Below are 23,520 nucleotides of genomic sequence, written 5' to 3'. Positions count from 1 at the left end.
ACATGATCATATGATAGGAATGAATTATGAAGCTATTTTAAAAGTGCAAAACTAAAATTTTTGATCATTTATGTTTTTCCTGCATTGTTCTTGAAAATACTCAGATTGAGATTTTGGCTCGAATTAGAAAATTTGGCTCCTTATTCTTCATGAAAATAGTATCTGTCTCTGATTTTCTTTTTCTTTCATATTTAGTGATTAGGTAGCTTGGTAACACTAAATGAGAAATTACTGTAGACATCATAAAACAGCATCAAAATTTCCTGAAATGGACTCCTTTTAATCTTTGTATTTTTCTGCCAATATTGCTGGTATAATTTGTTCTCTTGTCAGAAATAAGAAATGAATCAGCACAACTTTAGTCGCTTTTGAGTGCTTTTTAACTAAACTGAAAAAGGTGTTAATTTAATTCATTACCCCTAAGTTTGAAGCCTTTTCAAACTGAAAATTCTTAACAATAAGGGTTGCGCTGCAATACACACACACAAAAAGTTTACTCTTACTAAAAAGAAAAAAGTTTGAAAATTGGAATATGCAAAACTGCTATCAGCTTCCTTGATGTTTTAACAAGAAACTTTTCAAAGAGTATCTCAGCTCTTGGACTGGCCCAAAGCAGCTCAAGAGGTTGCTTTCATGAAGCTGATATTTATAAAGTTGGTCCTACTGTAGCAGCATACAGCAGATAAGCAGTTGAGTATGTCTGATAATAGAGCTATATGCTGTGGCAATTCAGTTCCTGCTTCTGTGATAAAGTGCAAATAGATTAGACCTGTGAGGTCCTCGATTAGTGCGTAAGGAAAGCTCGCCAATGCAAATAAGACTGGAACAAGAACACATTGTTGGGATTTCTGCAAGTTAGCCGTTAATCAGGTAAAACATGGTATATTAGGGCCTTTTTAACATGTTTTTGACATTTAGCCTTATGCAAGTGACAGATAAATTAGTCTTCTTTTATGATTGACTGAGAAAAAAATTATACTGTTCAATGAGAAGGTAAAATAGTGTTATGTTTAATTTGTTATAGAAGAAAAAAATAATTTGGGTAAATAAATCTTTAAGGAGGAATTGGTATAAAATTAAGCCTGAATATAATTGAGTGGATTCTGAATGGTCATTAATAGGTTATTAAACGATTCCACTTATTGGAGGTTGGCATTTTAATGTTAATCTTCAAGGAATTAAGAATTTATATTATTCATTACTAGGAATAAACGTGAAGTTATTTAGCATCCCACATCCCTTTCATATCCCTTAACAAAACTATACTACCGCATCTGCTTTTTATATTTCACCCTTTGAATTCATCACCCAGTCTTTGACTCATGATTTTCCACAATCTTTATAATAGTAACTGGAAGTCAGCAAAACATTTAAAAATGTGGTTGAGTTTAAATGTGTGTAAGGTTACTGTGAATTAGATGGAGAAAAATCTTCCTTTGGATATCATAAGTTGTATCGGGGTACTTTTTCTGTGTCTTGGACAACTTTTTTTTTTCCCCTCTCACAATACATATAAACTCTAAGCTACTGATAGTTAGCAAGCGATGGATTTCTAATTAGATTTGGAACCTTGAAGACTTTTTGCAACCACTATAGAGGCTACTAGCATTCAAAAAAGATAAGCAAATTCAGAGTAAACCAGTCACGGCCTCTCTGTTTTGATCTTTCATTCAAGACTTCAGTCACTTAGGAATACAGGAAATATATTATTGAGATGAATAACTTTCCATATCTATCACAAGACTAAACATATTCATATCAGTATAAATATTTAATGAATTTTCTGTACTATGTTGCTGTTATCAAGTATTTAAAACGTTGATTTGATGCTTTTGAAATCAGGGGTGATCTGGTATTGACTTTGATACCATTATCTCAATCATCCTCTGCTTCTGAAGGCTGATTTTTTTCTAAATGCTACTTAATGTAAATAAATTTTATTTTGTCTTTTCTTAAAATGCTTCCCAACTTTTCCATTTTGCAATACTTTCCCTTGTTAGGAAAGAATTATAGAACGCTTGAAGGAGCAAAGGGAGCGAGATGACAGAGAAAGACTTGAAGAAATTGAATCTTATAAAAAAGAAAACAAAGACCTGAAGGAGAAAGTTAATGCTTTACAAGCTGAACTGACAGAGAAAGAGGTCAGTCTTTTCAGTAAAATCTATGTTCTTCTATCTATGTGATTATGATGAAAGAAAGTGCATTAGGATTACTCTTGGATCATTTTAAGTACTGAAATTCTGCCACTTCAGTGGTCAGCTTCTTAACTGCTATTTTCTTAAGCATTCTTCATAGTTCTCACTTCTGTACATAAAGCATTGCTTCAGTTTTTGCATAGTTGTGTGTCATTATCTCTATTTTTGCCTTTACATAAGACTCCAGTAGGCTCAAATATTCCATTGTTGCTCCTGTTCTCATTTGTCAGTTAGAGCAATAGACTTCAAAGTAATTGCGCCTCTAGAATATAATGTCAACTTGTCTGTATTATGAATGTTTCTATGTTTCACTGCATGCCAGCTCCTGTGGTTCCAGTTGGTTATATTCTCAAAATGGTGTCTTTTGCTATCAATGCTTATCTTTGTGTCAACTCTTTTTGGGGAAGGGGAGGGGGAACAGGATCCAAGTGATTACTAAGTTGGCAATAAGTTAGTGACCTGATGACTAGGAATTAACTTTTTACTCTTGGTCATTTTTCAGTCTAGTTTAATCGATCTCAAAGAACATGCATCTTCATTGGCATCAGCAGGGCTGAAAAGAGACTCCAAACTTAAGTCTTTAGAAATAGCCATAGAACAAAAGAAAGAAGAGTGTAGTAAGTTGGAAGCACAGTTGAAAAAGGTAAGTTCCATCTTAAAACAAACAACAACAATCAGAAAAACAAAACCCAACATCTCTCGCCCTCATTTTGAAAAGATGAGCTTATTTACTCTTCTGGACTAAATCTAAAATCTGCCCATCTTATGCTGTTCGCTGATGCTTGCATCAAATGCTGCTAACTTTTTCTTAAGAAGCTTGTACCAAAGCCACTAGTGAGCCTCAGAAATTATCTTGAATACCTATATGAGGGAATTCTGAGAAGCTGCTACAAATAGATGAACTGAGAGGGAAAGTAGAAGGGCAGAGAGAAATTATCAAATGAGCAATTTGTATGTATATGAATTTATACGACTATTAGAAGTAGACTGAAATGTTTGTAGCATGGGAAAATGTAAAGGCTCATCCAAGAAATGCTGTACTTCCTATATAAAAAAAAATAAAAACTGCTTCCAAAATGGAAACTAGCTAGGTTTTATTTTGGCATTTTTGGGGCCTTTGGTGAACACGTTTGCGATAATTAAGCAAAATAATGCATAGTTTATCTCAGTTAGCAATTCAGTATTTCTGTTCAGCAAGTAGTGGAAGCAAGCATTTAAAGGGAAACACACAAATCCTATATTTTTATAACATGGCTTTATTTAAATTGATGCATTAAAATAGTTTTTGCGTAAATGATTTGCAAGTTTGTAGATGCTTTCTTTACCATACATTGTTTCTTTGACCTTTTTCTGTGTCATTTGGTAATGTCTGCTCTCATTGTTTGAACACCAATCTCATGACATATTTGGTGGGTTTAGGTAATATGTTTGCCTTCTGCAATTCATGACTAAATGTATGTCATTAATGTTTTATATTTATATCTAATGTTTCATTTTCTAGAAAAGAATATTTATTTGTTCTATGAATGTTACCACTGTTAGGCTAATATTCTGACACTCTTTTTACCCAGGTTGAGTAGTACCCTGCTCTGTGTGTAAGCAGTGTTTCAGTAGCCTTACCTGTGAAGAAAGTATTGCAAAGTGTAAAGGATACCAGAGTGTAAACCTTGTACTGGTATTATTTTTTAATTCAGAACAAATATGTGCAATTAAATGCCCGTGTTACATGTTTAGTTGTGGAGAGGGAGGAAGGGAATTTTTTTTTTAATAAACATATACAAAAGCTTTTAATGAAACACAATTACTTCAGTTGTTTGATAGCTTATAAATGCTATCGATGTCAGAAGTAAAATATCCGAAGAAACTATTTCTCTGGAAGGCCTTTTTTTTTTTGTTTTGTTTTGGGTTTTTTTTTGTTTTGTTTTGTTAGAAAATGTGTTTGTTTACTTTGCACTTCACTACAAAATATACGTCATTACAATCTGAAAGATCTTATTTTCTTAATTTAAAAAAATAGTTAAAAATCCCTAAAAGCACAGATCATTTAAAAATCAAAATCCTCTTGAAAGATCTTAAGTCAGCCTTTTATGACTGTACGTATAAACATATCATACGGTCATGGAAAAATAAGCACTTATAAAAGTCAGAGAGTGTCTGGGACGTCTTTCATATAAAAAGAGAGTATGTTCCCTCTGTATAAATACAAAGGATTATTAAATGGAAGTTGAAAACATAATCGTTTTATTATATCATAAATGCAGCATAAAGCCCCAATGGAAATTCACCCAACATTTGTAGGAGACCAGGTATTTCCACAATAAAATGTAGTTACAACCTTCTTTGTGGGCATGTTTAGTTGAACAGAAACAGTGACTGTTAATGATAGTAGACTCCAAACAGTAATTTTCAATTCACATTTTCTCTAATAAAATACTTTATGTTCAAACCTGTAAATATCCTGTGTTAAAAGTAATTGGTCCCCAGAAATCTACCTTCACCATGTATTCACTCCTTAGGAAACTAACTGAAGCAGAAATCTGAATTATTCTTGCATATGTCTGAGTGAGAGTAGGAGGGAACATCAACATAGTTCAGAGTAAATTAACCTGCGTGTCCCATAAGTGTGCTTGTGTATGAGCATTAACCACCACGGAAGCTAGAAGGAATGGGCACAGTTTATATCTGTTTTTCAAAAGTTACTCCAAAGGGCTGTCTGTTATTTTGAGAAAGTGGAATGCAGTTCACACATTACTCCTCTCTAAAAGTATCATAGAAAAGGCACTTTTCATTGTGATATTGTACAATCATCATAATTTAATGTTGATTTATATGTTATAACAAATTACACTAATAAAAATGAAGATAGTATTTTCTGCACATTTGCTAGAAGTTAGTTTTCCATGAGCACTAACGTTAGTAAGTACTGTGCCTGAAAGAAAACATGTACAGGGACAAGTCCAAACAAAGTCTGTAATTTTTGTTTTTTTAATTATTTTTAAAGTTTTTCTTCCTTTGTTTCTTCTCTTTCCTGTTTTTGGAGAGAAAATGATTTATTGATAATAAAGATCTTTTTGATTGGGTGTGATTAGATCCAAATAATTTTCAGTATTAGTTAACTGGATTGTTTGCATTTTTTTTTCAGCAGGAGAAAACATTTTCTGATTCTAAACCGCTGTTTTAATTTTATAGAGTAGACACATTTCAAAATGTTATAAATAGGATATTCATAAAGAGTATGTATTCATGTGACCATGCTATATTTTGGGACACAAAATAATGTTTAAAAGCATAGACTTGCTTATTAAACTTTGTGACAAAGATTATGGATTGACATTCATAAAATTTTTAAAAAATCATAAAACCCAGAAAAATGTTCAATGCTTTTTTTGCCAAAATTCCACAGGCTTTTTGTTGCCTTACTTTGTATTGCTACTAGTGAAAGAACAGCAGGAATTACATAATAGGTAGCTAAGAGTTTTTTTAGTATATATATATATGTGTGTGTGTATATATATAATCCTATTATCCACTCTAGAATTTCCTCCTGTTGTTTTTCATTATCTTAAATTTACTTGCTTACTGACATATTTGCAGTTGCTAAAGTACTTTTTGCCAAGCTGTACTGTTCGAAAGTCATTCTGCATAGAAAATTCAGTCTTGTGTTAAACAAAAGGAAAGTAATAAATTTGATGATACAATTTAATTAATCTTTTATTATTACCAACTTTGAAGGTCTGGTGATAAATTGCAGCCTCAGCCAAAAACACTTCTTGTGATTCATTGCTTGAGACCAGCACTTAATGCATCATCAAAAGTGGACACCTTTCTTTATTTCATGGGTTATTTAACTTGAGAAAGGGAAAGTAACACAAACCTTAAATTTCTTACTCCAGCTATTCTTTTCTAGGAGCCAAAGTCAACATTTGTGTTTCCCCAGTGCCTCTCATTTTCACCGAGGAATGTTTAGAATCTTAAATTTCTACTTTCTTATGTCAAGTTCTTCTGTGCAAATGCACTGGTTTTGTTGAGCTAATGCTGTTTTCCTGGATCTTTCCTTCTTTCCCTGTCTGTGCTTCACTCCCTTCCAACTTTGCAATGTAGCAAGCTGAACAGTTGTTCAATCAGATGTACAATCCAGTAAGTTCTTTTTTAAAATGCCCGCTGTAACATATGAAAGCATGAGGATCCATTACCTTACTGTGTTGTGCTCTTCCTCCGTGGAGCTTTGCAGAATACCTCTGATGCACTATGCTATATTCATTACATCCAAATAAATGAACTTTGTGGACTTCAAGGCCATTTTGATAATATGAAATGTATTAAATAGGTACATACAGTATTTCTGAGAAAACAAATGTCCTAGCCTTTAGGTCCTCAACTTCTCCATTAGAAAAAGCATGCAGATGATTTGGGGGTTTTGTTGTTGGGTTTTTTGGTTGGTTTGTTTTTGGTTTTTTTTTTTTTTTGCTTTGCTTTGCTTTTTATTTCCTCCTTCTGCAGTACTTTATTTGATCCTTCAAACTTAAATAACTTGTAATTTATTCAGTTTATCTTAAGTGACTGAGCTGATCACGTGAATAATAATATCTAGGAAGTGATTGATACTATTGTCAAAAGTCCATACAATTAAAATAGTTCAGATCAGTTTTACTCATAAAAGACTGTGTACATTCACCATGTATATATATATAAAGAATATGCAAACACTATATTTAATTGAAGAAAGTGCTGAAATATAAAATGATGCATGCAAAGGGCAGTGTTTGAAAAAGCCAAACAATATGACTTTGGCTTGTTTAGCATTATTATGCTTGCCAATGTCTGGTTTAATTGCACAACATTTTTCAAGTTAAGGAAGAGCTCTAACAAAGATTCTCTCTGCAGAGAACAGTTTTAATTTTTTGGCTGAGACTGTTACATTTAATGTGCTGTGAGCACCACAGGACAGAAAAAATGATGTAACTGTAATAGCAATTTACAAGCTGTAGTTTACATAGTGATCGTAATTGGAATTACCATGTAAGTGGGATAGTATATGTAGAAGAATTGGTTTTGTAGCTTAAGCAATGTGATAATATGCGTGAGGGAAGGTATTGCTTTCACTGAAGTGGATGGGTATTTTGCCATTAATGTCAGTGGACCAGGATACCAGCTTTGGAGTCTATTATTGCTAAGTTTTGTAGCTTCTAACTATGTAATGGATATGTCATGACCTATGTATGGGAAAAGAGAGTCCTACAGAATGTGCTATATTTACTTATGAAGTTATTCGTTAACAGTTTTTAGAATCCAGTCATAAACTGATTGTAAGTAGCATAAGACCCGATATCATCACCTTTACCATCCAGCACGCTGCTGGTCAAAGAACTTTTCCCTTTGAATGATGAATCTCGTTTTTACGTGTCATACTCAATCGCGTTTGTGGTAGTTATTTTTGTATTCATATCATTTGCACTCCTACTGTGCATGTCTTTTCAGACTGGAGTCTTTTTTGTGTTAGTTTTTCTCTTGATTTTCATAAATGCTTTCCAGTCATTATTTCAATATTAGTTATTCTGCTGTATGGAATTCATTTGTTACTACCTAGTCTATTTGTGTGTGGTATTCCAAAGTCAGTCAGTCCTTTCATTTTATTTTTTCTGCCTTTACATGCTTAATTTTCAAAAGGACAGTCTGTCAGCAGTTCTGAAATAATGTATGCAAGATCCTCTTCCTTTGACACCAGGTAGCAATCGTAGTATATCCATGAGACAAGTTTTTCTCAAATAAACTTTTCTTGCTCATTTTCTTTCTTCTCCTTATATATATACACATATATATCTGTCTACTTTTATCAACGTAAGTAGTAATGATCCTCTTCTCCCCCAAAACCACCTAAAGTCTTGAAATGAAATCGTGATTTGGTTGAAGTCAATGGCAACATATTCTCTGAATTCCAAAAGGCCAAGATTTCACCTTTGTTCTATGAGACAGCATAATAGCAGTTACCTGAAACATTTTTTTTGTACTGCAAATCATTACGATGCTTTATTTAAGGTTTCCCTACCTTTTTTTTGTGTGTTCGAGAATAATAAACAGATGGCAATCTAATCTTAAAATACTGAAGTTTTAGTACTCTTTTGTTTACATGTGTCAGAAAAATAAGTCAATCTGAGTAGACCTCTTGTAGCCCATGCAGTACCATAGTGTTTTTTTATGCGGTGGAATGTGTTTTTTCTACTAAGTCACACAGGTAACAACTCCAAGACTTTCATTTATTGCTGAACCTAATGTTTCTAAAACATAGCTATGGGTAGAAGTGTTTTATTCTTATACATGTTTGCATACCAAAGTGGAGATGATTTGGAAGGGGTACAAATCCTGCATACTCTATATTAAATGATATCACAATGTATTCACCTATGTGAATAAGATATGAACAGAATTGGGCACACATTTCTTCATGTTTATTTTGAAAGGTGAACTTTTTGAAATACCAAATGAGTTCTTGAGCAAAATTGATTATGAGAAGTTACATGATTGTTTTTGTCCTATAACGAAAATTTAATGATATACTTAGTTTGTCATTCTTGTGAACCTTTTTCTGAATAGTAGAGACTTAATTTTCCAAATGCTCCATCAGAGCAACGTCAGATTAAAATTTAAAGTACTCGCGGATTCCACGCTAAATTGCTTAGAGCAGTCCCTGAAGTTAAATAAAAAACCCTTGAATTTTAGGGAGACTACAAAAATATTAAGGTGACAGCAATTTTTTTAGTTTATTATTGAAAGTAATAAAATTTGAAGGATCTTACAAAGTAATTTGTTGCATGTAAATTCTGCTGTTCCTTTTATTTTTTTTTAAAGTACTTGGTTGATTTCTGTGTATGTTTGTGTCTGAAGCTTTAAAAATGAAATACTGTATCTATCCATCCATTTCTGTTATGCAGAATAATGCATGCATGATTGTACCATAAAATTTTAATAGACTAAATAATTCACGTTGCATGTCTGTACCACACTATTATGGTGTTTCTGTAGGAAATTTGTGGTTTACATAAGGAAATGTTACCTTACTTCTAAAGATTTTTGTATTACTTATTAAGCAAATATCAGATATGCTATTTTTATTGAATTGTAAACATAACATAAAACAACATAGTTGTGAGATTGACAGACAAAACATCATAAACCAAGTGTGCTAGTTTGAAACTAGCCTAATCTGCGCACACAAGTATTATCATTTACAGATACAGATTAAGGGAGCAATTACTTCGCTGCTGAAAGGTATGCATGAACCAGTCACTCTTAGCCATAAAAGCCCCATAAAAACAGAAAATGTATTCTTCCCAAGAAAACAGAGAACTTAGGGAGGAAAAGGGGGGACAGAAATTAAAAAAAAGGATAGAAGAGAGACTCCGATTCATGTGATAACCATGCAGCTTCTCGTTAGAAGTGATCCAAGCCTGCAAAAAAGCCAAAGAAATCTGCCCTGTCTGGGTGGGAGCAGGGTCAATGTCTGCTGAGCCGCCTTTCATCTCCTTTGGGCCTACTGTTTGACCTCAAAAGTCAAGTTCCATCTGTCAACAAATCACCCCCGATCTGTATATAACAAATAAAAAAAAAAAGTGCCTAGTTCAAATCCAAACACATCTTTCAAAGCCATAAAATATAATAGGGCACTTACAGGTAATTCTATGCCTTTGTCCTTGAGATGTCAGGTGGATTGTATTTTGCTCTCTTGTAGTATCAGCAGCTTTGTTTATAACATGAGGATTCCCTTCAAGGGACTTGTTGCAAGTTAGAGTACCACCTGCAGAATGCTCTTTTTAAAACATGTTTTATGTTCTTGCTCTCCCTTTTTAACTAACTTTCCTTCTTCTTTAAGGCAGTGCCCTTGTAGAAATCTGGTTCCTGTCAATAGTCCAAAAATATTCTATAGGAAGCGCTTGTAAAAGTAGAGGCAACCAACTTACTTGGTGGTTTGCAATACTGGGATCTTTTGTTTGTTTGTTTTAAAGATTAAAAAAAATCTTATACTTGTGTTTGAACTGAATGCTTATATTGATATATATCTGTCATTATGGATAACTGTGCTGCACCTCAAAACCCTATGTAGGTTGGATACTTAATCATATTGGATTTAATCATATCGTATGAAGCTTCTGCTTCATGTTGAGAACCATAGGGAAATAAAATACCCAAGTTTGTGCTACAGAATTTTCCAAAAACACATCCCACAACTATGAAGTGGCATGAGTACCACAGAAAGGACAGGAATTCAAAATACTTTTGCAACTGAACATTAATTTCCTTAGCATGCTATTGAGCAAGGATTATAGGGCTAAACGGAAGAATAAATACTCAGGTGATGTTTTAATTATAAGCCTTGCAATAGACAATTTTTCAGTACATTTCTGAGCTGCTGTGTAACAGGAATGTTTTACGATAGTTGAACATGTGGCATCTTTGCATTGGTGACCCTATCATGCTCTTGCCCAATTATGTATTTTCATCATAGAAAGTCCAGTGTGGCCATGAAAAGAAAACAGAAGACAGGCTTCTCTATTCCTTCTGCACTGCTTCTTGTCCTGGGTTAAAGCTAGGGTAGAGGTGCACAGGGGAGAAAAAAGTTTGGGCTGAAGCTGAGAGTTCTTGTATGCTAAAGCGAAGAAAAAACTACTTAGGGGCAAGAAGGTGGATGTTTTGCCTGTTGATGAAATGATAGAAGCATGGCTGATAAATAAGGGAATTATACACTAGAATAAACAGAAGGGAAGGAAAGGTGACAGGAATATGAGAGAGTGATAGTCTCTAGAAGGGAACTGTGGAATTCTGGATTTACACTTAGGAGAGGAGAAGAAATCTGAAGAGCGTTGGGGAACAACATGCTCTTTGCATAGGTTTCTTAGTATCTTAAAGGTGGGAGCTGTTTTTTGTTTGTTTGTTTGTTTTTTCTCTAGAGTGAATTTACCTTTACCAGCAGGTGGAATTATTTTTATTCTTTGTAAAAGAACACTTAGTGTTCATTTTGGAGAGATAAAATATTGTCCAATTTCTTAATAGAGCTGATGGAAAATTGAAGTGTTTTGCAGCTGGAAGTTGGTGCACAGTCTCTCAGATAATTGGCCCTGAGTCTACATTTACTTAAAATATTACAAAGCTAACTGAAAGTAAATTTCTTGACACAATTAACACCCAGTATTAAATAAATCAAAGTTTATTATTAAAGCAGGAATATTTATGAGGATGAAAAGGAATCATCTGTTGCTAGCATCTCACCCAAACAGTAAAATCAAGATACTCTTTGGATGTTACCTTGAAATGAGCTCTGTGTTAGGAAAGTCCTGTATCTGCACAGAATTCAGGGCTGGAGCATGTAGTATGATTCTAAATAGAGAATTTGAAGAGCAAGGCCAGTAAATTTAGCAGGCTTCTCATGTCATTCCCCTGGCTTATTTTGATAACCAAATATTTCTTCTGAATAAAATTCTCACAGTAGGATGAATAACATTTAAATTCTACTCTCTTTGTTTCTTATTATCCTCATGCTTAAATAATATGTTACATGCAACCCCTCTAAGTTTCTTCCCTAGTAATTTCAATTTTTTAATTGTTGTATTTATACTAAACCCAGACTTGTTCTTTATTTATACAAAAAATTTTAACCATTGCAAAGAATATGAACCTTCTAGTATCTGTAGTTTATATTAATTCTTTCCAGAACATGCATGTTTCATTTTGATCTGCATTTCTTTCATTCCTTGCTTGCATTGTCTATTCCTTGAAATTAAGAAGATAAATAAGTCCACGTCTTCTCTGCGTAATAAGGTGGTTGGAGCACCTTCAGTTCTAAATATCCCAAATTTCTGTAAAATTCCTGTATGTTAAGAGAATGTTATCTGAATTTTCTATGTTTAATGTGCACTGCCTTAAACTACTTGTTTTTTCCTTGCCTGCTCTTTCAAGATGCCAATTAGGAATAATGGGAAGCAAGGGGTAGGCTAAGCATTGCAGTGCATTGTTGTTTCCATCTGTCTGTGATTATTCCAGCCAAAAGTTTAAAGCACTTGATGCCAGATCATGCTCCCATAGAAGTTAATTGTTTTCTTTGCCATTAGGTTTGATGGGAGTAAGATTGGGCTTTGCACTGTTGTTGTTGTTGTATTCATGGCGTTCTTTCTTGTCTGTGAAACTGCCACCCATCCATGCATGTGTTTGCCAGGTTTGTGCCATTTTCACCAATGGGCTTGTTCTTCTGATGTTTCAGGTTAAGTATTAATGATAAGAGAAAAAGGATTATTGGGTAAAATGTCTGCTGAAAGCAACTTTAAATTTTATTTGTTTGTCTTATAAAAATAGCATTGCGTAAGAACAATTTCTTCCTTTTAAATTCTTTGTATCAAACTGCGTTCGAAATCTCCATTGAAACAGATTACAATATGTATATATGTATCTGTGTGTGTATATACGTATACATAGACAAAGTGTGTGTGTATATATATATGGGGAGAGAGAATATACTTTATTTAAAAAGTTGCCTATATATTCGAAACACTTTAAAAGCTTAATGTGAATTAAATTAATTACAAGGTTAACATCCTTAAAATATGTAAAAAACCTTAATCAATCCCCTCTCCTTTTTGGATAATAGTGTTTGACTGCAATTTTAGACTATGAAGATATTTTCATTCCTTTTTATAATGCTTCTGTAGAAAATATTGTCATCAGACAGAAATACCCGTAATCCTTTTTAATGAAAATTTGAACTCCAAGGCTGAAGAAGTAAAGGTCTCAAAGCTATATAAATTATTGTCGTCCTTATATTTTTTTAAAATATTGATTCTGAAGGCTCATGAGGCTGAAGAGGAGGCACGGATGAATCCAGAATTTGCAGACAGAATGAAACAGCTTGACAAAGAGGCATCGTACTATAGAGAAGAATGTGGCAAAGCTCAGGCTGAGGTTGACAGACTTCTAGAAATACTCAAGGAAGTAGAAAATGAGAAGAATGACAAAGATAAGAAAATTGCTGAGTTGGAAAGGTAATTCTTGCATTATTTGTCTTACATTAAGTGGCAGTTTTATTTTCTTTATCTTCATTGCAGAGCAGAGGAGTTAAGAGTAGAATATGTTTTTTAAGAGAATATTTGTTACATCTTTTAAAATTGAATCAGAAATGGAAAAAAATGGCTACCTGAGAACTGCATCTCCCATCTGCTGACTTTAGAACAATTTAACTTTGCCACTTTTTTCATAGTCTCCATGAAACGCACACATATAGGAAAAGCCATATCCAATTTACAGTGACAACAATCCTCCCAGAAAACCTGGTTGGGGAGCAACCCTGTCTTTCTAGTAACTGGTAAATCAAAACTGTCCTCACACATGTTTCTGCAGTGTGAACAGCATCACTAGTTCTCAGAGGTCCTGAAAAGTATTGGTAAGTATTTCTAACTACTCATGACTATTTAATAATAGTTGTAACTATTAGTGGTTCTGTAGTCTTTGTCCTCTTCAGATGAACATTTTCTGACATTGACCAAACAGTGTTTGTCTTATTTCTGGGGATGTTGTACAGTCTTTCCTTAGTGGAGACAGGAGAGTTTTGGGATCCATTTGTCTCACACCCTTCATGATTAAATGATTCTTGGAACCTTCTCCGCTACGGTCTGCTGCAATTTATTTGATTGATAAGCAATTTATGTGCATCTGATTTCTTTATTCCCTTCCTGATACTTAGCCACTCTTAGGTAAATGAAAGAAGGAATGTTTTCAAGTATTTTATATAATTGTTTCCTAGTGGTCCAGTCAGAAGAAAAGTGCTTCATGGTTCCAAGAGAGAAGTTTAAGGGATCTCACTGTTGTGATTATTGCTATAGTTCCAGTCAAGATAGAGCATTGCTCTGTCCCACTGGGGAGAATTACCTTGAAAGAGGGGAAGATCTGTCAGAAATGTCGGTTACCTTAGGGGGAGGAAAACAGCCGCTTTGGAAATGAAGATGTGTAGAGCATCTTTTACTGATGATGAATTAGCAACCTTCACAGTTATCTGTTGCCAAAATTTATCTTTCTCTGCAGACATTTGGCAAAGGTTTGATAATGATAATAATGAATGGTATATAGTTATCAATCAAAGTGTCATGAGAACCAAGGCCTCAAATTTGAAGTGAGAAAAGAAGATTTGTACTCGGTATAGAGCTGAGTGTTTACATGAGGACAGCTTTAATTAGCGGTTACCTCTCTCATGGCATCAGAAGGAGCTTAGCATACTCCAGTGTTGACATTGATTTTAATGTGTAAAGTAGATACCAGAGGAAGCTAGTTATGAGGAGTGGTCACTTTGTGCACCATAACTGCAAGATCTCCCTAAACTCTCCAAGACCCTAAAGCAACATATTGGAAACAGGTAACACAATTAGTGAATTTGTGTCGTCAAGAAAGTGCTGCCCGTTCCCCCCATCGGCACATGTACTGTGAGGGACATTTACAGACCGGGGCTTGTAATATAGTGACTCCAGGTGTGAGCACGCTGGTAGAAACTGACTGTATAGCTTTTACAAAAAGAGTAACTGATATCCTCAGTGGGCTAGAAAACCTGCTGAATTACTGTGTGACACTAGACACAATAGCAGGCATGCTAAACTTTTGTTCAAGAGGATACTCTTAAGAGATTTATTAAGTAGCAATCATGTATGTGTTGAATTGTTGAATATTAAAATTACAATTTAAAATTAAAAGATGAACATGTTGAAGTAGTGAAGCTTGTGATCTAAAATTTTTGGTAGATGCTAATTTGATTTAAATATATTAAAAAGAGATAAAGAATTGATATAGATCAGTAGATTTATTTGAATAAAATTGAGAATTATTGATTACAAATCAATGGTTACAAAGAAACAAGGAACCAAGGGATGCAGAGAGATTACTTTACTGTGGCCTTGTCAGCATACCACCTCTTATTGTCTGAGAACCCTGTAATGGGTTATGTAATGAACAGATTTTTCCATATTTGTATTAATTTTTTTTTTAATTTGAACATTCAATGCACTTTTATCAGTGAAATTTTGGGACACTGATTTCCCATCTGTTGATGTTGATGAGGATGTTGATCCTGATGTTGAGTGTTGATCCTGAAATAACTTTCCAGAAAGTAATTTGCTACCACTGACTAAGCACAGACTTTTTGAACAGGATATACTGTACTTTGAATGTGATGGAGTAGCTAAGCTTTCCTAGGAACCTTTAAGTCCTTCTGTAATGCTCACAATAAGATATCTGACCAGCTAAGGACGGTAGTATGTTGCAGGTTTTGGGAATGACCATGCTTTAAGATTTGTTTGTGAATTCTATTAACTTTAATGCAGTTTCTCATTTGATTTAACAGCTTTCAAGATTAATTCCAAATTCCTATACAGACAGTATACGTAAGTTAATTACTGTAAACTGGAAAAAAAAAAAGTAAAAATTACCTGTTATTGATTTAATCAACAGAAGTTACTGCCTTTACTTGGTAATGGAGTCTTAAGGCTACTTTCCACCACGCATAAGTATAAGCACAGGCACAAGTTCATCGGGTAGTACGGTAAGGCTAGCAATCTGCCAGCAGTCTAAAGCTGTAATAGGGAAATATGTTTAGCGAGTGGGTATCTAACACTTCTTACTAATCAAGCTTGCCTTAGGTTTCTGTGAAATTTAATTTATTTACTCTCCCTCTTCCTTATTTTCTAAAAACATTGGCCTAAAGATCTAAATCTGTATATAACTGTGCCACCTGTTGGTGTCCCTAGAGAGGGAACTTTGATGTTGAAATTCCCCTTTCTAGGGGGTTAGGTGGAGTGTAAATTGCTGTAACATTTTATGAAGTGCTACTACTTTTTCTGCTTGTAATGACTACTTGATTGGCTCATTATTGAAGGGAAGAGGAGGAGCCAAAGCTCAGTTTACCCACTTTATGGGAATAAAGCTTTGTGAAAATGACTGCAACTTTAACAGAAGCATATTTGAAAATGGTCTTTCCTTCTTGTCCCGCTGTTTTGTAATTCATATAACGTGCTCTGTGTTGCTATTTTTTCTCCTTACTTTTTCTCCTTGTTGTTTTTTTCCTGCTCAGAAATAGCATATCTTCAATATCTTCCCTAACTTCAGATGCATGCACTTCTCTGGGGTTTTGTAGGAAAATGAATGCTCTTTTGAAATGTATTTGTTGGTTAATACCTTGTTGGCATCCGTGTTCACTGCTATGCCAACATCTTTGCGTTGCAAGGTAATTGCAACGACATAAATTCTCAAGATTTATAAACATAAATTTCTGAGAGAGTTATAGAGTATTGCAAGCTATAGTATTTTCACAATATTCATTATATTCACATATAAATTTGTCAGCATAATGAGGTGTACTTGTATGAATCAGTTTGAAAAGTAAAAACATTTCTAATAAAGTTATCATTTACAAATTCAAATAAGAATTAAAACAAGGTGGTGAATACTAATGTTCTACTATTTGTCAGAAAGTATTGACACAAAGTGTCAAATACTCAAGGGTAGCAATACCTGCTTCAAGATACCGGTAATTAAATTTATAAGTGTGTGCTATTTGGCTGATGAACATTATTAATAATCCTGAAGAAGACTTCATATGAATGGTAATTCATTTGGTTTTAATGTGATTTTCCTGCCTCAGAAACTATCACACTTGTGAGTTGCATCACTTAAGATTCGTGATTCATACTATTCCTCATATATACAAACACGTTGGTTTGTTTCTTAAATTACTCCATATATATTAATTTTGTTTTTTATAACTTATTACTACATAGGAGAACCGATTCTCCCTCCTATACTAAAGCTGTTTGATAACTGGTGATTTATATAAATAATGATTTATTATTATTATTTATTATTATAAAAATAAATAAATAATATCATTATATAAATAATGATTTATCTGTTTATAATCAGAACAGATGAAAATTAAATCCAACTTAGCTTAATTTTTTTCTTTGGTTTACTTGATGAAGGAGATGTGGTGTGGTGGTGTCTTTTGTTTTGTTTTTTATAATGTAAATGAAACTGGGTGATCAGCTGAGATTTTAATGTGAAGGGCCTAGCCAAAGGGAGGTAACTGCAGCTGAAAAGGAGCTGTCAGGATGGAAGGAGTATATTGTTTCTCCTTGTTGTTAATGGTGTTAGAATGAGAAGGATATTTATGAAATATGCTAGGGAATTTGAATCATGGAATGAAGTGAAATACAATAGTACAAAATGTCTGATTATGAAGTTAGGGCCAGTAAGACTGCCTGCTGTAAGCTAAGGATAATCCTTGATACAGTTTAGGAAGAGAAAGACTGGATGAATTTGCTTATGGCAGTGTCATTATGAGCCATCTAAATAATGAAACAGACATCTAAATAATGAGGTGTGAATCCTGATATGTCAGAATAAATGTTTTCAGGAAGGATAGGAAGGTATTAATGTCATCAAGCGCTAGCATGGTTCCGTGTGGAACACTCTGTATACTTCTCATCAGTCATATTTGAGAAGGTTGAATTAAAACTGGAAACGGGTGCAGAGAAGGCTGGTAGGATAATGAAGGGAATGGAGTGTTCATGTCACAGGAGGAGTCTAAACAACGGTGGTTTGTTTCTCCGGCAAAGCAAAGGCTCGGTAGGGATGCTTGTTCTCTACAAATATGTGAAGGGGTAAGCACTGCAGTGAAGGAAGAGTGACTTAAGTAAAAGAGTGTTGGCACATAATACAATGAATATAAATTACCCATTAATAAATTTAGGCTGAAAAGAGAAAGAAAGGAAGAAAAAGTTTTCTAATTCTCAGAGGAATGGAGGCTCTGGAACAGATTGCTAGAAGAAACAACGGGAAGGAGAAACCTAACTGGTTTTAAGATGCAGCTTGATAAATTTATGAACCTGATTATGACATGTGGCTGCCTGCAAGCGTGTGCATAAGTTCAGTCCTCAGAACCAGATTATTCCTCGCAGTCTTGTGCTTTTACAAGAATAGTATGCTGATAGCGACTCGTGTGACGTCATTTCTGTGTTAACTTTACCTTACTTAACATTCTATAAATGTCTATGCAAACACATTGCTTATACTGAGTGGTTTCTTAGGGATGAGAACTATAGCTAAGTGCTCTCAGAATCCAAGAAATGCGGGTATCCGCATATGCACATGCTTGCATTGTGCCTTTTGGATTAAATCAGAACGACTGGGAGAAAAAAGTACACTATGAGCATGTGTGAAACTGAGGATGAAAAAGGAGCAGAGAGGATGCTCTTGCTCATGGGTCCTGACACTATAAACAACATTCCAGCTGTTCTCTGGAACCTCATTTAACGGGACAACAAATTCCATGCAGGAAAGTAGTGTATTTGGAGGAAAAGAACTAGATTAATAATTACTTTCTCAGGTGGGGCTATATTTAAAAACCCCGTGTTGTCAGTTGCTTTGAGTGCCCTTACTGGAGAGACCAGACTGCCTACCACGCAGCAAAACTGTTCAGCACACAGTGGTCTTTTAACTTTAGTCATCCCCAGGGACACAGAACGAGTTTGAGCAAAGGCTGATAGTAAGAGATAGAGCAGGACTAGCATGTTACCTACCTCCTTTAAGAGAACTGTCTATGATAGGATAAATATTGTAATCCTAATCAGACTGTAGCTGGTTTAAGAGTGAAATGCTGTAGCTTCATGATGAAGTGATGAGAAGATAGTGTAGATTGCAAAATCTTGGATTTGCTTTTCTCCAGTGGTATGTTAGATGGTTGGTCATTTGCTTGATTGAGTGTAGCTCCTCAGCAAAGCTTACAACAATATGCAAGTTCATTTAAAAATATTATGCTAGCTATGAGACAAAAGCAGTTTGCTTTTAAGTGTACAGGTTGGGGGTTTTTGTTATCCACTTCTCATGCAGTGGTAAGTTTTGAGTAGTAACACTATAGATTAAGATCTTGGGGTGATCAGACTACAATTAATTCATTCTGAATTGATTTGGATTTGAATTCTGATGAAAATAAGTCCACACAGCACTGACAATTCATTGCATAAATGACAAAACATCAGCATATGGAAAAACCTGTGTTCAGAAGAAGTATTTTTTTTTTGGCTTTTAAAAAACTTCCCTTTCATAAGTGAATGAAAAACTGCGTAGCAGTGACAGCTTTAAGGATTGATCTAGCTGGGTGTCAGGCAGGGATTTTTTTTGTCTTGCTTAATTGAAAGGGCATGTTAGGTATTTTTTAACAAATAAGTTATCAAGCATCGGAGTATTTTCAGTGATGAAGTATTAACCTTATTCTTCAGACTGAAGAAAAAGAATTGCTGTCAGCATTAGAAGGGGCTCTATTTCCTGGGGGGGCAAATGTCTGTCTTTGATTATTAGATACAGTGCTTTGTGAACTTCTAAATGATACCTTTGAACAAGCTGCCAAACTGTTTAGCTGATTTGGCTTTCTTGGGAAGGCTTGATGAATGTGGGTCATCAAAACTATGTTGGTGGAAAAAAAAGACTTTGTGGTATATGATGAGACGTTTGTGTGGCAGCAAACACTAATAATATCCACCTAAGTTATTTGTTCCATTAGGTGTGTATGCATTTGGATGGTTATAATTATGGAGGTTTTCCACAGTCCACAAATGACAAGGTGCCATTTTACATTAGAATTTCTGTTTTATTCAGTGCACAGAAAGAATACACTGCTGCAGAAATTTTATTTTACTTCTCGCTTTCCCTTTCTTTTTTGGAATAAAATCTTCTGATATAACATCTGCTTGTTATATTTTAAAAGAACTAATGTGTTCCTCCCTTTATTCTCTTTTGCTGTCTTCCTCCCTATCTGTTTTTCTCCAAACTGCTGCTTTCATCCCTACTCCAACCAGCTTGACTTCCAGGTCAGTATTTTCTGCTCTCCTATTTAATTGCTCCTTCTGCAATGAAGTTTTTCATTGATGCTTCATTTATTTGGCCATTTTGATTCCATATTAATATTTTCTGTTTGTCTCTTTTTTTTTTTTTTTTTTTGGGTTCTGTTTTTATTCTGCTTGTCCCTATTGTGAAGTTTTTGGTCATTCCATTTCTAGATCAGAAACTTTACAGTAAATGAATGCTTTTATCAAAAGTATGTAAGAAATAAAAATAACAACATATTCAATTCATATGTTGTTTTATGTGAAGATTTTTTTTCTTCTTTCAGTTTTACTTTTGTTATCTTTGTTTAGGGACTTCGTCATTGGGAATAATTTTTTGGCAGAAAACCCAACTCAGTAGGTAATGGATTGAACAACAATAGTATACAGAGAGTTTTATACTTAAGATCAGAGTCTTAGTCTTAATACTTTACAATCACCACTTTTACTCCTGTTGAAAACATAATAGGATGAGTTGGAGTGGTTCGGCTTCTGGTTCAGAAACTTTTAGCTGCAGGGGAGGTGTATGTATGTGTGTGGTTTTTATGCTGCTTTTGTATATAGTATCATCCAGTCAGATGCGTGTTTTTCTTTCTTACAGGTTTCAGATTAGTTTGGCTAGTGTTTGTGCTTGTGCACTGTTTTTGAGTAATCTTATCAAATATTATTACATGTATCGTGGTGCTTGTTGAAAGTAAAAAATTATCTAGTCAACATTTTTTTTCTCTTAGAAAAATTAACCTCAAAGCCTACTTTCTCATGCTTACGAATGACTCTAAAGTGTAAATTAGTGAAGTCTTAAAACACCTACTTTGGTATTTTAAAAACTAATAACTTTATACAGTTTGGAATACAGGTCCATCTGCTTCTCTGCTTCTTCCTTTGCCCGTTCCTTTCAGTGTGGTGCTTTTTTTTTTTCCTGTGGCAGGTACTTAAGACAGTTCTATACTCTTAAGCTCATCACTAATTTTTCAGTTTCTGAAATTGGTGATTGACATTTGAAAGGTTTTTTTCCTGTACTGAAGGAGCTTTGCTTTAGGCAGGAACAGACCTGCTTTTCAGTCACTCTCAGTGTAGGAAGTGTAGCTCAAGCAGACTGGAGTATGAAGGAGGGTGTATTCTGCAAAGACTTCCCAGGTGGATTTCAGGTACCAAAAACTTGCATTTGCAGATACGGTTCCAGCTATCAGATTGCCGTGCAGCACATTTGACTAGAATCATGGCAAAGATCCACTCTGCCTTTATAATCTGTTCAGATCTGAAGTTTTCAGAGTTTTTATGTCAAAGTATGCTTTTTGCACAGCATCGTTCTCTATTCATATAGAAGCAGAGCTTGCCAGGTTGGGAGAGTTTTGGTATCTTAGTCTCAAAACCAAGCACAGTTCATATTTCATGGTTCAGACGTGTCAGAGTAGTTTCTGATGTGTATGCCTTCAAACTGTATAGCCAAAGATGGCTCATTATGAAAAGATTGACAAGACAAGAGGGTTTTTTTTCCTGATGTGCTGTAATGCACACCAGAATCGCAAGTTTCTTTCCATCTGGAAAAATTTGTTTCTGAAACTTGAGGCTTATTGATTGCAGTAATGAATCGGATGAAGACTGTTTTTATTGTCTATCTACTACAAACACATTGTAATGTGCTTGAATGGATAGCTATTACTCCTGAATTATAAAAATACTTAATTTATTTTCAGAGTCTTTCATTTTTCCAGAAATTAATTAAATGCATTTACTTTGGAGTTGGCTGATGAAATTATTGTGTGAATGTGACCACTCTGGCATTTCTATCAGAACATACTTAACATTGATTGAAAATCTCTGTAGCCAGAGAGCGCCTAAAGAAAGGTATTATGCTATGCAGTTGCCATTATGGTTGATTTCACTGGAATTCAATGATTGGCATGCAGAAACATTTGCTCAGCAGTTGGAGGTGCAATTTCTGTTATGTTTTATTGACCTAAAAAAACAGCTGACCTTGCTGAAGCAAACTGTCCTCATAATCCTGCCAACTTTCATCCCTAGAGTCCTAGAGAAGTTGTAGCGTATCATTAGCGTTTATTGTGGGATTTCAGTGAAGTGTTAAGTTTTTGCAGCTTGAATCACCATTAAGGTAAAAATTTAAGAAACAGATCTATTAATTTAATTTCTGCCAATCAGTATGTTCTTAGCTCTCATTTTATTCATCTGTATTTATTTATATGGGGTTAGAATGATTAGAAAAATGCTGCGTCTGTTTTATAACATGACGGGCTATTGATACTGATGGCAAACAAGAAAACTAAATACATTGGCATATCTGCCCTCCTGTGCATCTACCTATAGAACACAAAATATTCTGAGCAAGAATCAGTACAGTAAATTTTTTTTTTTTTTAATTTAGGTTACAGCAGGTTATATACTCCCCGAACTTCTCTGCCTGCAGATAAAGAGGAGATAGATATTTTTTCCATGTATAATGACCAGTGCTAGAAATTTTCCCACCAGCCTCTGATGTTGGCCTTCCTAATTGTTTCCGTGGGAGGCTAGAGCTCAATGAGATGTGTAAGGCAAGGTTTAACGCAGTTTTAAATTTAACTTACAAGCCTTCCACAGTTTTGTCAAACGTCAGTTTGATGGTTCCAAGGGCAGAGTGATATGTTGTTCGAAGATAATTTCCCTGGAGAAATTGAGATAGTGTACTAATGAAAACTGAGAGAATCTGTGATATACATTACTCTTCTAAGAGACTGGTTATTCTGAGTGAGAAACATAGTTGTCACATTGGATAACAGGCAGATTGTTGTCATGTCTTTCTGTTTTAGTCTGTTTGCTACATATACAGAATCAACATTTTAACATTGTGAACATTTTAACATTTAACTATTTTGAAAGAGATGAAGATTTGAGAAGAGGTTATTTAGATTTATCTGATTACATGTGCAGTTTTGAGTTTCTGTAAATTTACATTTCATTTTATTTAAAAAATATGAAAGTTAAAAGTTTATTTCCTTGCAATTCTGCTTTCTTTTTTTTAAAGATGGTAATGTATTACAAAATATGCAATATAGTAATAAACAATAAAAAGGTACAAATGAGTCCTTGGGGCAGGATAATGAGTTATTGTTCATTTTTACCCCACTCCTGAACCCGTCTGTTCAGTTCTATACTTTGCTGTTTCAGTTTGCTTAAAGGCATGTAGAGGTTAAAACAGTGATTTCTGAGACAACTGGAAATGGATTCTTTAAATAAGGAAGGATATTTTGTAATTTCTCAGTGGTGTGCTGTTTTGTATGTGTTTTGATTTGGAGCGTAAATATTCTGTGGAAGTTAATGGATATGTGGCATAAACTGGATATGAAGAGAAGAGCACTCTGCACCTCTGAAGGAAAAATAGCCCGTTTGGACTGGGTTGGACCTGACACCACCGTTCTGTGTTGGGGAAG

The 23,520-nt window shown here is 34.5% G+C and overlaps 1 protein-coding gene across 1 annotated transcript in view; it reads left to right on the top strand.

Moving 5' to 3' along the window:
- LOC104621236 (ERC protein 2) overlaps positions 1–23,520 on the top strand; it is a gene marked incomplete at both ends in the record, with an annotated part of 64,506 nt that overhangs the window by 30,957 nt on the left and 10,029 nt on the right. Inside the window, 3 exons of the mRNA XM_010287664.1 lie at positions 2,001–2,141; positions 2,698–2,838; positions 13,026–13,219. Coding sequence (XP_010285966.1) covers positions 2,001–2,141; positions 2,698–2,838; positions 13,026–13,219 — 476 coding nt within the window. The remainder of the gene's footprint in view (positions 1–2,000; positions 2,142–2,697; positions 2,839–13,025; positions 13,220–23,520) is intronic.

This window comes from Phaethon lepturus, unplaced genomic scaffold, assembly GCF_000687285.1.
Source record: "Phaethon lepturus isolate BGI_N335 unplaced genomic scaffold, ASM68728v1 scaffold11035, whole genome shotgun sequence".
Taxonomy (NCBI): domain Eukaryota; kingdom Metazoa; phylum Chordata; class Aves; order Phaethontiformes; family Phaethontidae; genus Phaethon; species Phaethon lepturus.
The sequence above is the reverse complement of the archived record's forward strand: the minus strand, read 5'-3'. Positions and strand labels throughout refer to the sequence as shown.